Below are 15,908 nucleotides of genomic sequence, written 5' to 3' on the forward strand. Positions count from 1 at the left end.
GGTAAGCTGTTACAGGAACAAATGAAGGTCTGGGCCTACAGATGCTTGGCACAGAGTTAATGCATAGAAAGTTACAGAAGTGGTACCAAGCCCTTGACAAAGTTGGGGGACATTTCTCCAGTATCAGGATATAAAAAAATTTCTCAGAATTTAATTACAGAATTCAGTGTCAGGTTAATCTGGTTTCTGGTAATAGTGTTATGTTATTGCCACATGAATTCAGTTGGGATGTTGCTTCAAGCTTTTATAAGACTTAAATTGCTGTTCCAGATAAGGAGCCAAAAGTACATAAAAAAATATCCTGATGGAGAGGTGTATAAAATGAACTCTTCTCTGACCTTCTCCTAGCTAAGAATTCATCGTTTATATGAACTGTGCTCTCTGAGTTGTCTGCCATTCCTCGTGAGGTTAAACAAGAGCACTCTGATGAGCCACAGGAAGCTGCTTCTCCACAGAATGGAAGGGGTTCTGCCACCAGCAGGACTAACAGTTCTGATCTCAGGCCTTGTGCCAGCTGAGCTTCCCAATAAGTCCCTTCCCTTCCCCTTTTGTCCATGGCAGGTGGAGCTGTGGCTCGCTTCCCTGCCCAGTGTGGGCTGGGCTGGGCTGGGCAGAGGGCTCCCTGCAGCAAAGGAACCCCACCAGGGCTTTTGCTGCTTCCCTTGCTGCTGTGGAGGGCTTTGGTCCTGGTAGGATCTTTTTCTTTTATTTAACTGCTCTTGAGAGTCTTCAAAGTTCAAATGTCTTATATTTGTAGAGGTGAACAGATGGATGAAAGCCAAAGACATTGTGGTTACCTCAAAGAGGGAATGCTTTCCAACTGGCTCTTCTATATGTGAAGTTGTTACTGAGCTTTTAGTATTTATTTATGTATTGGAGTTATCAGTGTAACAATATTAAGTGACTTTCATTTCACCAAAAAATGTCTTACAGATTATGTTCTGTATTTGTTTGGTTTTTTTAAGAGAATATTATCATCTTCTTTATGGATGTTTTTGAAGTTTTTTGTGAACATTTCGTGTTTCTCCACCTGGAAGGAGTGGTGTTATCAGTCACCCTTATAAATGTTCTGATTTTTCTTGTGTTCTCAGTTCACCAAAAAAAAAAAATCCACCGCAGGCCTTAGCTTTTCTCTTAGATCAAATATTAAAGCACACATCAGACTGCAGTCAAATCTAAACTTTTGAACTGCAGGTTTTATTATTTTGCTCTTTAGAAAGACAGCCTGATTTTAAAGAATTGATAATAACAGTTTAGCATGTCTGACTCCTTTGGGAACCATGGTGTGCTCAGACAGATGAGGAGTCATCTGAGTTTATGAGAACATAGTCACAGTCTGGTTTGGAAATTTGTCTTTGTGCCACCAGTGTTTTTCAAATTCTATAGAAACGTCTGTGAGTACTCAATATACACTTCCAGAAACTGAAGTTGTAAACAACTGGGTTTTTTAAACATTTCTCAGCATTATTTCACTGGTAGCTCAGTTTCAGTGTACCATTGCTTCAGAATCTGTTTTATTACAAATTAAAGCAATGTAAATTCTCCTCTGTGTGAATGGACTCATCTGTCCAAATGAGAGTGATCTGGATCCAGGCTCTGTGCATTCTGCTGCTGATAGAGAAGTGCCTCTGCACACTAGCACTATGTCAACAAGCCCTTGTTATAAATTCCTGTGCAAGAGTATGAAATTATTCCTGACTATTGATTGCAGGTTGTTAGAGCTGTAATAATAACAATTTTCTGTTCAGCATTTCCTTCCCTTTACCTCTGATACCTTTGAACTATGCACCATAAAGGACGATCAGTACTGCCGATATCAGACCTTTTTGCTGTAATTTCCAAAAAATTTAAATGAGAAATTATCAAATAAGTAGGTTTTTATCATTATGTTTTGAACAAGTAAAGCATGCAAACAATTGAGTTTTTGTATTTGTAATATTTGTGTATATATATGTGTGTATGTATATATGCATACTTATTTCTCATATGTATGTGCTTGTATCTAATAACACGCCTTATTTTATGTGGTGATTCTGCTTCTATTTCCCTGAATATCAGTAGGAATTTTGCCATGACATTTTTTCCTACCAAAAGTCTAAGTGACTGTGTATCTCGTTAACTGCTGACTGAGAAAAATCTTCTCATACTTGCAGAAGCTTTCATGTGTGACAGCAAAGCATTGAATCCAAAATAACCAACTGTGCTCTCATGGCCTGATAGGAAGGAAGCAGGTGTATATAGTCCTGTAAACGGTTATATTACTTCATTTGAATTTTTTATTTTACTGTATATGAGTTTATAATTTTTGAACTAAAATAGAGTAACATTACAATGTGGAGAGCAATGCCATCTTTCTAATGTATGTATTTACAGCTGTGGAAGTCAGTGGGAAGGAAAACTAGAATGTGTTGTCTAATGCGCTGCCAGGATGCTGTACTCAGTCAGACTCAGGGTCAGATGTCCAGTTTTGTCTGTGTGCAGCTCATTTGGGTAATATTCATGAAGCAGAAGTAACTAATACTCAAATTTCATTCTTGTGGTTTAGTCATAAGACTCCTGATACACAGGCTCTGTAAACTGCAAGGCAAGCTAACCTTTATTCTCATTTGCTTTCTTTTTTATGTAACTAAAGGGCTCTTTAAAAGATAAAACTGCTCTGTAATACCTTTTTATTTTCTATAATCTGGCATTTTGAAAACCGTAACCTTTCTTTTAAAATCTTATAATGGAAATACATAATACCATACTCATTACACCATTTTAGCAATTACCATTTCAGGAACATGTATTTACAATATTCTTAAAGTCAAATGTCACAGTATAACAATGTTTCATACTCTTGAGTGTTTGATCCTGCATACATCCCGCTGTGTATTCGGCAAAGAAATTCTCCCAGCATGGATTGGTTGATCCATTTATGCATTCAAAAACTTGTCTTGTGCCTTGCCGAAGGCATAAAGGCACATTTGTCATTGGGAAGATTCTGGACCATGTCACTTGCTTTCTCAGCTTGAGACAGAGGAACACCAAGATGCTCTAAACCCCTTTGGGTGCATGCTGTGGCATGAGTTTTAGAGGTGCACCTGTCAGAAGGGAGGGCACTGAAACAGCTTGCTCCCTTAGATAAACAAATGCAAGAAGGACCACAGAAAGCTGGTGTTTCCAAAGGAATATGTGATTGCATGGTCAGCCCTGAGCTAGCCCTTTTTGCCACAATTTCTGAGCACATATCACAGCAAGTTATTGTTTAACCTTTCTTAAATTCCGTTGGAGAGCCCTTGCCATTCCTGGAAAACCATCCACCCTCCTATAAAAAACTACTCTATACTTCTGCACCAGAGTCTGTTCTGCAAGGCACATTTTTGTACCTTATTTTTTGTGCTAATGTAAGTCTTCACTGTTTTTTCTTGAAGGCAATCAGTCCTGTGAATTATGCTGAAATAGGTCTCTAAATGAATTCTTTCTTAGTATGTTTGAGAATCACCGCAGTAGGCAAAAGCATTTGAATAAAAATTACTCTCAAAATTGCTCAATTAAGAACAGTAAAGAAATTGTGCTCACCTATATAGTAACTAAAATTCTTCAGAATGGATTGTGCTTGTAAATCAGGTGACTAAGTAGTCACTTCTTTTTTAATTTCCATGGTAAAAAATAAATGTTCACAGTGTCTCTGGCTTTAGCATTTTTGGGGTATTCCAGAATTTTTTAATTTCCTATATTCCATGGTAAAAAATAAATGTTCACAGGCTCTGGCTTTAGCATTTTTGGGGTATTCCAGATGAATCAACCAGTTAGGTGTGGATGGAGGGGATACTGCTGGCAGCAGTTCCCATGTCTCTGTCACAGCTGTGTAAAGGCACAGGGGCTGCTCATCTTGGAGGATCCCAGTACTCTACTGAGAAACAACCTTCCCTCAGCATTACTCTGAAACATGGGGAAATTAGCTCAGAATTTATTTATGGCGTGTTGTTTCACTAAAACATTGCTGAACATCTTGTGGTGTGGTTAAAAAACTTGCAGAGCCTATTCAAATACAGTTTCCTGTCTTTGATATTTTCTGTGACTATATGTAGTGTATGCTATACAATGCTTATATAGTTCCTTTTGCTTTTTACATCACCAAGTGGTTTTACAACATCATTCTTTGTCTTCTCTTTGTAGGCATTTCCTGTTTAAACATGGATCTGGGTCTTCAGCTATCTTCAGCGCAGCCAGTCAGAACTATCCCTTAACATCCAACACTGTTTACTCTCCACCTCCTAGGCCTCTTCCTAGAAGTACCTTTTCCAGACCTGCCTTCACTTTTAACAAACCTTACAGGTGTTGCAACTGGAAGTGCACAGCTCTGAGTGCCACTGCTATCACAGTGACCCTGGCACTGTTGCTCACCTATGTCATCGGTAAGCCCTGATCCTTTCCTCTGCTGAATTATTCTTTCACCTCCTCTGCTCTGTCGTCTTGCTTGCTTTGCACTAACACAAATCATGTTTTACTATTTATATTTGCCATTGATGCTTTTTAAATCCTGGCAGACAAAACACTGGATTGGCTAAAGGTTGAACACAGAATTCTCATTAACTTTCTACTCTGTTAACCTTGATGCTGCCTAACAGAGAAGGAAATATTATTCAAGATTACATGTTTATACTAGCAGAGGGCTCCTGCTGATTTTAATTGCTGCGATATTTTCTTAAACGTTTGATTTTCATATTACGCCTTACAACATTGGTTCTCCTAAAGAATTATTTGGAAAGACTGGTAATGTTTAATTGTGTTTTGCTTTGCTATCCTTAGTTAATTTCTTCAGTCTCATCACCATTTAAATCTTACATGATTTTCCTCCCAATTATTATATCATTTACTAGAATGACAACTAGCTCTAAAATAATTTTATACCATGTTGCCTAAGATAGATTTTGTTATCCCTTTATTGAATTTAATATTTAAAAAATGGGTTACATGGTACCAACTTTGCCATTTTATTAGCAAGATACATTGAACAGGTTTACTAGAGTAGCTAGAAAGGGCTTCCTCAGGTTTGGGGTTTGTTTGGATGTTGTTTTCTTTTGGAGGACAGGTGTATTGGAGGTTGCTTGAAGTCAGTGTGATTACAAGCATACATAGAAGAGCAATTCTCTGTGGTTTGATACATAACATTTAGCCTGAACTTTAATTATTGCATTGGATTTTCAATCTGAATTGAAAATACTAAAGAACATTATTTAGTAGTGTGTAGAATTTAACAAGTGTGTAGTGTGTAGAATTTAATTAGTGTGTGGAATTTAAGAATGTGACTGTGGCTTCTGTAAACAAAGGGAAATGTAATTTTTTTTTGCTATCTCACGCACTCTTAGACTGTTGTTTTACATGGCAGTTCACAGGTGGAGTATTCCTGATACCCTATGGCTTGAATGGGAATAATTCCAGGTTTGCCTGAAAGAGTGCAGTTCATACTTGGTGAAACTTGACAGAAATACAAGTACAGATACCTCCAAACTGATAAATGGCCACTGATTTTCTATACTCTCTGAATAAACATATCTATAGTGAAAATGATTAAAATTTCAATAATTTCTTGTTTCCCACTGAGACTTTCTTCAGTCCCATAGTGACAAAGTTCTGGTGATTGTCAGCAAGATGCTCATCAGGAGGGATTTTTTCCTAACATGCTCACCTAATGCATATGGGAAAGCAGATTGGAGCATTTCTGGTGCATGATGATTTGAAAGCACCTGAGGATCTCGTAAGCTCCATTAATTGCAGATTTACATAACAGCTGGTGAGCATATGCCCTCAGTTAGGACAGGCTGTATCATTTTTGCAGCCTCATCTGTTTGCTGCACATTTTATCCCACCCACACCATTTAGATTTTATCTGGATTGAAGCACTGCCTCTTTCATCCCTGTTTAGATTTCAAGTCTGCCACTGAAATTTCTGTAACTTTCTAGGGACATTCTGCTGTGTGTCATCAGCCTGAGAAGGCTGGAAGCACTCCTTGTCACCATGAGTTAAAGAGCTCTGTGTGACTCTCCTGTAAATGTGTCTGTTTGTCACATCGTGGTAACACAAGGGTGTAGCATGTTTTCTTTAGTTAGGCAGAAACAGGTAAAGTAGAAATGTCTTAGCATTTTATAAATTATTACCATTTCTATTTATGTTTTCTATAGACAAAATACAAAATTTTGAACAAGGACTTCTAATTCAGAAAAATTTTCTGGATGCCATTATTTGCTCTTGTTTTCCCCAGAAATGTTTGAGTTGCATAAGCTTTCCTGCAGATTCAGGTAGTCTTAGCTTATTCCAAGGGAATATTCCTTCTGCCCATCTCTGGTTGGTTAAATATTTAGATAAGTATATGGTCTCTTTTTATGACTCAGATACCTTAGCTCTTTCCCTTTTTGCTGGGTTTGAATCATAGCATATGGACTGCTTCCAGAGTTCACTGGCTCTGTAGGCTTGCATATTTGCATATCTTTTCACATCAAAAATTTAAATATGCATGTTTTAAACAAGTAGTTGAATACAGAAATTCAGACTGTATGTAACACTCTGAAGTTAAAATTCACTCCCCCAAGTGTTTTCTCTTTGCTCACCATGATTCAGATCCCTCGCTCCACAGGTTTTCTTCAAGTCAGAGGAAGTTGTGTTGTGTCTGAGCAATCACAACAGACATAGGCCTACATTGTAAAACAAAACTCATTTTAATTTCAGGACCAAACTTCTGCTTGAAGTGACCTGTGATCAGCTCAGCAGTTGTTGCTGGAAAAATAAGGGAGACTTCTAAAAGGCAAAACTGTTTTCATTGTATTTTTTGGCATAGCCTGAATTAACTTACCATGAACTACAGTTTCAGGCCAAATGAGTGTTGATCAAAATTTAACTTCAAGCTTTTTCTTCTCCTTATCTAAGAACTTAAATGTTCTTTTTCAAGTATTTTTCACTGCCATTAATGCTCAAGCTACACATTACTTTTAAAACGTAATCTCAGCCTCATCAGAACATCTCCAAAGTCTTAGAGACATGAAGCTTATTCTACATCAAAATTTACAAGTGGCTCTTACATTTGTAATGAACTGAGACCTGTGCCAGAGTGCTCTAAGCAGTGATTTCTTTTCAATCAAAAGGTAAACTATCAAAATTATTTTGTTCTTTTATTTTTCATCCTTTCCCTCTTATCAGTGAGACTCAATAGCAAAGCTTTTACATAAGAACATGCAATTCTTCAGTATTTTCTCTCCTTTGAATTACTACTACTCAGTTAAAAAAATAATATTTCTCCATTAATCCTCTTTTGGCCTATAATCGCTGTGTTTACTATTTGGCCTTTCTGAAATAAATTTGACTATTACATGGACAGTAAGGAAATTATAGCACACTGTTGATGGTTGTGTAACAGCAGGTTTATTGAAAATCTTTAGTTTATCAAGAAAAACACATATTTTCACTTCAACAGGAGTAATCGCTGTGAATAGGTTCTAAAGTCATAGTAGTTACTCCAAAAAAACCTTATTTCATAAAGTGCATGTTTGGTCTTCACACTGTTGGAGATGTAATTGTAAATGTGCTGAATTACTTTCTATGGAAAAAGTCCTACATACTTTTATCTTTCATTTTTCTGTTTTCCTGTGAGTTGAGAAATGTAAACCACATAAATCTGAGCAAGGTTGTTGAATTTGCCCACAAGTGGGCAGTGAGGCAGGTGAGCAGTTGGGACACACCTCAGGAAGGTGATGTTGGTGCCTCTCACCAATGCATGGGGCCTGCAGCAGCTCCACCAGCAGTTCCTGGTCTGCCTGAGAGGCTTGCCAAAAAATTAAAGAGTAACTTAGGCAAATCCAAGAGACAGAATAAGAAATACAGTATTTCTTTTGGTTTTTTGCAACACCATTTCCGCTAAGCCAAATAGAATGGGTGCTGTGGCTGCTCATTTAGTAGTTCTTTTTAGCCCATCAGTGACTATGATTTTTCTTCCCTGATACTTTACCATTTTATCAGCAGCTGATTTTGGACTTGCAAATCAGTGGTCCTATTGATCAAAGGTGCAGAGCTCCTACTGTTCCTATTGATTTGAGCAGGTGATGCAAATGTTCAGTGCCTCTGAAAATTGCATCTCATGTTCTTGGATTTAACCATCCCTGACTATGAAATGACTATTTTATACACAAATGAATTCTCAAGTATGAATATGAAGTCGTCCCTATCCTTCATGATATTATCACTATTTATGAGTAGGCACTGGAGGTGGGTGTTGGGTCTTAAATTATATTCACATGAAGGGTAAGGAAATTAAAGCCTCTGTGCTGCCTGACACTGTGACCTGTCATTTCTCACTCCATGTACAAGGGAGAGGAGTGATGGTTTCAACATTGGGAAAGGCCAGACCAAATTTTAAGGACATGTGTATCTCAGTGCATAGATTTATAACATTGATACGTCTCTTTAGACAATGTATAACAGTAACAAAAAAGGAATTATGCAGAGAAGAATCAAGGGGAAAATATACTGCTGTACACTGAAGAATATAATGGTATAGTAAACAGTGCTAGGCATTTCAGGGTTATGCAAACGTTGTAATACAGATGCATAACCCTGAAATGCCATTGAGCTCCTTACTGGGGGAACTCTCACTGAGACAGATTCATCAGGGTCTCTCAGCTGGGAATTGTGATGTCTGCTCTCCTGCATTACTGAGGAGCTTGATACTATCACAAATCTCTAAGTATTCAGAGGAGAAACATTTACTGTTGCCCAAGAGCAGGTTTTCTTTGTTCCTAAGTATAAAATATAACTCAGTAATGAAAAATGAAACCATTATTTCACCTCCTCCTCTAGGAAGATTGCAGGAGAGGGGGTATATTTGTATTTTCAGGTATAAAAATATATTTGGTATGAAGATAAGACTTCTTGAGAAAGAGGAGAGTGCTGAGAGTTAAGATGGCTATAACAAACACATGGAAGAAGTCCTTATTTCATTAAATGCCCTACATGATCAAAACAACTTAGCATTTTAATATGCAATTTAAAAAATATTCTGAAGACTGAATCAAATATTAAAAGTTTCAAATTATGAAATCTGTTTACAGCAGAATGAAATAGTATTTCATTTGTAAAATGAGCTTACAGAAGATCTCCTCTTCTAAAGGTCATGATCAAAACTTAGATTGTGGCTCTTGTGTCCAGGTATTTTTTCATTAATTCACCTTTACTGGAACTGAGACACTGAGGCAAATGTGGCTTTATGCCAAAGTGAAATCCAGTTTTATAAACAGAACCTGCTAGCAGTTACAGAAACAAATAATTTTCTGGCACTTAGAGCAGGTGCAGAAGGAGTAGTCAGCTGCTGATATACATTCTATAACAGCTCTTCTGAAGTCTGGGCTTCAGGGGGATGATCTACTGAGATTCTGTAAAAAAGCAGAGAAAGCTAAACAGAAGCCTTTAGTGGAGGTCAGCAATTTGGAGGACTTCACATTTGCAGGATTTTTTTGTCCTTTGAAGTTCATCTTGCAGGTAGTAAGTACTTATTGCACAGGACTTTTTTGATGTCTCCTCACTACTGAGTGTCTCTTTTGCGCTGGAGCCAAGGCTCTTATTCACATTCTGCCAAACGTGTAGCACCGGAGTTGACAAGCTGTGCTTACACAGAAGGTAGATAAGAATAAATTAAATTAGATCATTGGCTTCCTAGCAGATGGCAGGTTAATCCAGTTTACAAAGCGAGTTCTGAAAAAATTGCTTGTATTTTTGTGGATATTTACCTGAGTATGCCGTAGAATTGTGGGGACTGAGGTAGCCAGTCTGGAACTTTCAGTTTGTTTTCTTTAAATGTTGAACAAAATAAGTGACCTGGTCAGTTACCTCAGAGGTAAAGACCCAAGCTTTTGTTCTGAACGTGGCCCTACTGGTTTCAGTTCCAGCAGTATTGTGAAGCAAGAGAAACCTGCCTCTGTGTAGGGAAAATCCCTTAGCATAACGTTACACTCACTTTTCATCTCTTTGCTGAGGGATTCCATGAAAGAAATTTATTGGAAGGTTAGATGATGTGGGCCTTTAATATTTCTTTTTCTGCAAGAGATCTGTTTTATATCTAATAATTATTTTTTTACCTAAGAAGCATAATAATTTAGCTAAGAAAAACTCTGTACTATGACTAGGATCCTCTGTACTGGAGAGAGAGTTCATTTAAAATTACCCTGCACAGCTCCACTGTGTGGCCTGGCCAGGGCAGCATGGCTGAGGAAAAAAATCAGGTTTGTCATAATCCTGTGGCATCCTCCAGTCTCTTCATATTCACTGACTACAGACTCCTCTAAATTTAGCTTTTGCCATAATATTCATAATGCATGTTAAAAAAAAAAAAATCTGTGTCAATTTTTTTGTTAGAATTTTATCAGAAACTTTGGATTAAAAAATAACTGTCTAATAAAACATAAATTAAATATAGGTATGGTAGTATCCAAATTGTAATCCCTATCTCCCCACATTATGTAAAGAGGGTCAAATTTTGCCTTCAGATTAATTTTGCCTCCAGATCACCTGTGAAAGCAATGTACAACTCTGGTCATGGCAAGGTGCAACCCCTAGATTGCACAGAGCAAAGCAATAATGTAATTATTTACAGGGGATTATACTGGATGTTCAAGCAAGCCAAGAAAGAATATCTTTTCAGATGAGTGCAGTTCCTCCCAGCAGGGAGAATATTGCACTCAGCTGTCAGAGGAGAGGTTTGGTTAGGCCAGCTGATGGAAGTCAAGGTCTGATGCTCCTGCTGACTCACCACAGCTCCTCCTAACAGAAGTGTGAATTTTGCAGTCGTGCCAGCTAACAAGCTGTTTCATCTCCATTTGCCTGCTGGCCCTTGGGTATTGCCTGAAACTGTAGCAGCTCAGAAGTGACTTTACACACCCTACTAGTACCTGAAGTGTTTGAGGTGCTGCAAAATACAGGGTATGTATGCAGAAATTTTTTGGAATGCCAGATAGGGAGATCCAGAGTAGCTTTGGCTTCTTCTGTAATGTAAGTGTAAGTCGTCAAACTTCAAAGGCTGTTCTGTGTGAAGTTGAGCTGCATCATCTAATGCATCTTAACCCTAATGGTGGATTTCATGCTGTTAGTCAGCAGCCAGCCCTCAAGGGTGCTGCAGTCAAGGTCTTCAGAAGGTTGAGCTTGGAGAAAAGGGCAGAGACATTGATCAGAAAGTGAATCTCCCTCCTTCTTACCCAGCCCAGTACTAAGTTAGACAGAGTGATGGTATAATCTCCTATTTGTTCTGTGGAGTAGGATCTTACACCTGGGCATTACACATGGGAAATACAGCTGAGAACCTTGCAAATGGATTTATGCTGGGGGAAATGACATTGTGGCCCACATTTGAATTGCACAGCATTTTCTGTGCCCCTTTTGTAAAAGCCAGAAATCCACTAGAAAAAAAATCAAAGGGCGAATAACTCAAAAGAGAAGTTCTTTTGAGCTTTTTAATGAAATTCAGTACATGCCTACTTATTTCTAAAGAGATTTGAGAGATGGAGATTTGAAAGTTGTATGTAATCTTATTTGGTGAAATAACTGTGTATTTAAAACATGCTGTACATATGTTGTAGGAAAAAGCTCCACAGAAATTTTGTATCCCCTATGTTAAAAAAAAGTATCACAGAAAATGAAGAAATTAGGGGAGGCTCTGTGTCTGCTAAATAAATATCTATAGTTAACTTCTGGAAAAAGTATCTCTAGGAATTAATGCCTTCACTGGTGTTTGTGGTTTGGTTAGCCCCAGAGTGTCACTTGGATTTCTCAATAGCTATAATTAATGTAAGAAAAATTGGGATGATTTTAAGATTGCAAGATGTCTGGGTTTCTGAAGTGTTTGAAGTCATTCAGATCAGTTCAGATAGATCTTATTTTCACAGCCATGTGCTTTGCTGTACAACTCTCAGTTGTGCCCATTGTGCAGCACAAGTCCGGTGCCCCGTGTCACCTCCCAGGGATGAGACATCCGAGCCTGGCAGAGACCATCCTCTCTGCCACGCAGTTGGTGTTTCCAGGGAGGAAGCTGACTGTCAAACGTAGATACAGATCGTTTTGCAGCTTGCCAAGCTTTGGCACAAACTATAAAAACAACAGCACTTCCCCAGCCTGAAGGAAGACAAAGCCAGTAAAGGACTGGAATTGGTGCGAGTGGATGATAAGGTGAGCAGAGTGTCTGATGTGGCAGGGGCATGCACCAAGGAAAAGGTGCAGCACACGTTCAGCCCTGGCTTTGTGATGTACCCTCTGCAGCATGTGCAAATGCTCTCCTAGGAAATGAATGATAACAACAATAGGAATAGTGTAAAAAAGCAACTATATCATATTCAGGATTCCATAACCACTAAAACTTATTATTGATGTGGGCAGTTGTGTTTTGCTTCTAGTGATCTGTTTCAAGTGCTTATATAATTATTTGCATTAGTGTAAATGAAATGTGCATTCATTAGACATCAGTCTCATTGAATTGTGTTCCCTTTTGTTGTTAATAACTCTTTAAATAATAATAATGTCCAGAAGCTCAAGCCAGGAGCAAGAGCACTTACTCTAGAGATGTCAAGGCTGCTTTTTTTTGTACATGGCATTGATCTCTCATGAAGAATCTCAAAACTCAGAACTTAACTCTGTGTGACCTGACTGTGAGACCCTTTTCAAAGTATTATGATGGTCCCTTGGTGAATTCAAGACCATAGAATATGAAGCAATCCAAGCTTTAGATTTCTACTGAAAGCAGAATGCTTAGAGGTACCCTTCTAATACATCTTCTGGGGAGGGGGTATGTGCCACAGTCCAGATCTGATGGTGAGTCAGTGGCTTGAGATGCAGTAAATTTCTCACAAATACTGTCACCTCACTAATTCAGTAGTAATGCTCTCATTTGCTTGCTTTGGGTCATGTATCTATCGCTGGGCGACCCTGGAGTGCACAGATCTGGAATTAATCACTGTAGTTTGGCAGCTTTGCATTCTTGTGGTAGTGTTCCCAAGCCCTTGACAGGAATCCATTCAACACTTGGGATTTTGTTGAATTTTTATGATTTAACTTTTCAGTGTGCAGGGGAGACTTGTGACCAAACACATGGGAAATGGACTCCAAGTTTCCTGGTTGTATTGAGATATTTTCCTTGAAGTATGTACAAGTGCAGAATAAAACTATGTACTTTCTTAATGCAAAACCTATTCTAGATCACACTTCTTTCTCCTGGGAGTCTCTGAGGTTCCTGCATAGTTCAGGAAGAGCAAATATATTGCATTTTAGGCTCCCACTGTGGGCAGATCCTACTCTGTGCAAATTGCTGCATGTGGCTAAAGAGCTGCTGCTCGGGCTTTGCTCTTCATGTGAGAATTTCAGCTCCTCCGTGGGGGTCATCCTCAATCCATATTTTAGTGGGTCATCAGTCCTCCCTGCTGAGCTACTTCAATGCTAAGGCAGCCTCTTCCTTGGAATAATTTGCCCTTCTCACTAAGACCTAAGTAATTGCCTAGACTAACTGCAGTACTGTCATGTTATACTAAAATAAGATCCTCTGTCGCTGTCTTTCTCCAACCATCCTTCAAGGGCTCAGATCAGAAGCAATGAAGGGTAAGCAGAAAACATAAATGGCTTTTCAGGCAGAGTGGAGTAGGCAGCCCCTGCATATGGCAATAAAGATAGGTGATAGCTTCTAAAAAGGATTGTTTAGTTATTTTCTTTGTACATACATAAATAACAACTATATTCTTGTTAATTTGTGTTGTTAAATAATTGCATATATTTTACATGTAGAACCAGCTTTTTATCTGCAGTGTAGTTCTAGACTGTCTGGTTAAGTAAGTTACCAATAAGTAAGAGTAAGTTTTTGCTAATGTTTAACCTGAGATGTTTAGAATGTTTTAGTATTTAAAATGAGGTTTCAGAGTGCTGTGGGCACGGTTTCACCTCAAACTGGATTGAAAAGGTGAGAAGTTTTAGTTGGTGTCATTGTTTTTTGTCAACAAAATCCGAGATTTTTGACAGCCAAAAGCTGAGGGACAACACTGATACAGCATTAGAATCTGTCACGCAATATTGAATTTATTCAACTGTTATCCTTTTAAGTGCAAGTAATTCCATTAATTGCTGCAGAAATTCATCACCCTGACCTGGCTGAGCTCCAGAAGAAAGTGTGGAAACTAATTAAACATTGAGTTTTAAGGTAAAATGGTAAATTGCTCATTAGCCCCCTTGAAATTCTGATTTATTACTAACAGAATAAAGTAATACTTGACTTTACAGAAACTGGGTCATAGCATTCTTTCGTAGTCTCACTGAAGGTGCTGTAGTTTAGACATCAATTAATTGGTCTTCATTTTTTTGCAGCAGTACACTTGTTTGGTTTAACCTGGCAACTACAGCCTGTGGAAGGGCAGCTCTATGAAAATGGAGTTAGCAAAGGAAATAAAGGTACAGAATCCATGGATACTACTTACTCACCAATCGGAGGAAAAGCTTCAGATAAAACAGAAAAAAAAGGTATGTGTAAATGAGAAGCCAGGCAGATTATGAATAGTTAAACATTGCTGCTCTTCTGATCCTGTCTTTTCTACATTTTGACAGTATTTTGAGTTCAGGTTCTACCTTTTTTAGTATAATTTTAAAACGGGTATGAAAAGCCCATAACCAGATACGTTCCTTCAGCAGAACTCTCACTGAAACTAGCAACCAGCCCATTTGAAAAGGAAGGTTCAGTAGCACAGTGAGAGAAGAGATGAGAGTGTTTGGCTTCTGCCTTAAGACAAGGAAGGGAAGACCATATTTGCCTCCTTCCCTCTTGTGCAGAGGATTTGACACCGTGCCTGTCTTGCAGACCAAAATCAGTCTCAGAAAAAGGGAACCTCTTTGTGTTGACAGGTCAGAATGTGCAGAAGAGTAGAAATCTTAAAGCTTTTCAAGGCATACAGTTCTTGAAGGTCTAAGCTAAAGCTCAGTGTCCTGTCACATCCCAGCTGACCCAGAGACAGTGAATCAGCTCCCAGGAATCTCCCACAGCTTCACAAAACACCTGAGCCAGTGTGGCAGCTCCCTGCTGCCAGGGGCACAGCCCTGCTCTGCCCTCCCACCTCCCTCTGCAGCTCACTGTGCCCACTGCAGGGATTGTCTCCTGCACAACCTGGCCACATCAGCCCTTCATGGCAGCAGAAAATGGCTTTGTTACAGAATGCAAATCGTCTTCTGCCAAGGACGTGGCTGAACCAGAGTTCTTGAAGTGTCTGAGCTAGGATAGAAAAGGAGTGGACTGTACAGCCAGGGTGTGAAACAGAGGGAAGGATCTGTCTGAGATGTGCAATTCCTTCCTCTTAAGTCCTGTCATTTGATGTTTTTGTTGTTTGATCACCTGCTCCAGTACTAGTCAGAAGCTCTGGCCCATGCTTCCCATCAACCATCGTGACAATGCTTTCTGACTATAAAAAGCAAATGGCCTTTCCATTTCTTTTTATGGTACACAGAAAAAGTGGATAAATCAGATCAGATCAAAGTGAATGGGAGTGGAATATGAAACCTAATCTTCTTGTTAGGAGAAAAGTAAAATTGTACTGGTAGCTCTGCAGTGATAGGAGACTTCCAGAGCTTTCAAATTTTACAGCAGAGCAGGGATCTGATTTTGTGTATTCTGGGTAATATCCATGGCTGAAAATAGGCAACAAAGTGGAACACTGTTGTACCAGGCCCTCCAGGAGGAAGATTGCACTGCACATCAATAATCTTGCAAATCAGTGTGGCACAACTGGATAGAGATCATATTAGATAAATGAACAATAGAAATACATGTAAGGAAACAGTGATGTTGTTTTCCATTATTTCATCCCTTAGAATGGATTTGTAATGAGTTGTAGAAAATGTTTTATACACTTTTGTATTTTTGTCC

General features: G+C 38.7%; 1 protein-coding gene across 5 annotated transcripts in view; it reads left to right on the forward strand.

The window, feature by feature from the left end:
• Nucleotides 1-15,908, forward strand: part of TENM1 (teneurin transmembrane protein 1) — a 782,308-nt gene that overhangs the window by 636,059 nt on the left and 130,341 nt on the right. For 4 of the 5 annotated variants that reach the window (XM_039717552.1, XM_039717551.1, XM_039717554.1 and 1 more), the window contains 2 exons: nt 4,162-4,400; nt 14,363-14,515. In XM_039717552.1, coding sequence (XP_039573486.1) covers nt 4,162-4,400; nt 14,363-14,515 — 392 coding nt within the window. The remainder of the gene's footprint in view (nt 1-4,161; nt 4,401-14,362; nt 14,516-15,908) is intronic. The other variant, XM_039717553.1, reaches the window with a different exon arrangement.

The sequence above is a fragment of the Passer montanus genome, unplaced genomic scaffold (assembly GCF_014805655.1).
Source record: "Passer montanus isolate IOZ18808 unplaced genomic scaffold, ASM1480565v1 scaffold38, whole genome shotgun sequence".
NCBI lineage: Eukaryota > Metazoa > Chordata > Aves > Passeriformes > Passeridae > Passer > Passer montanus.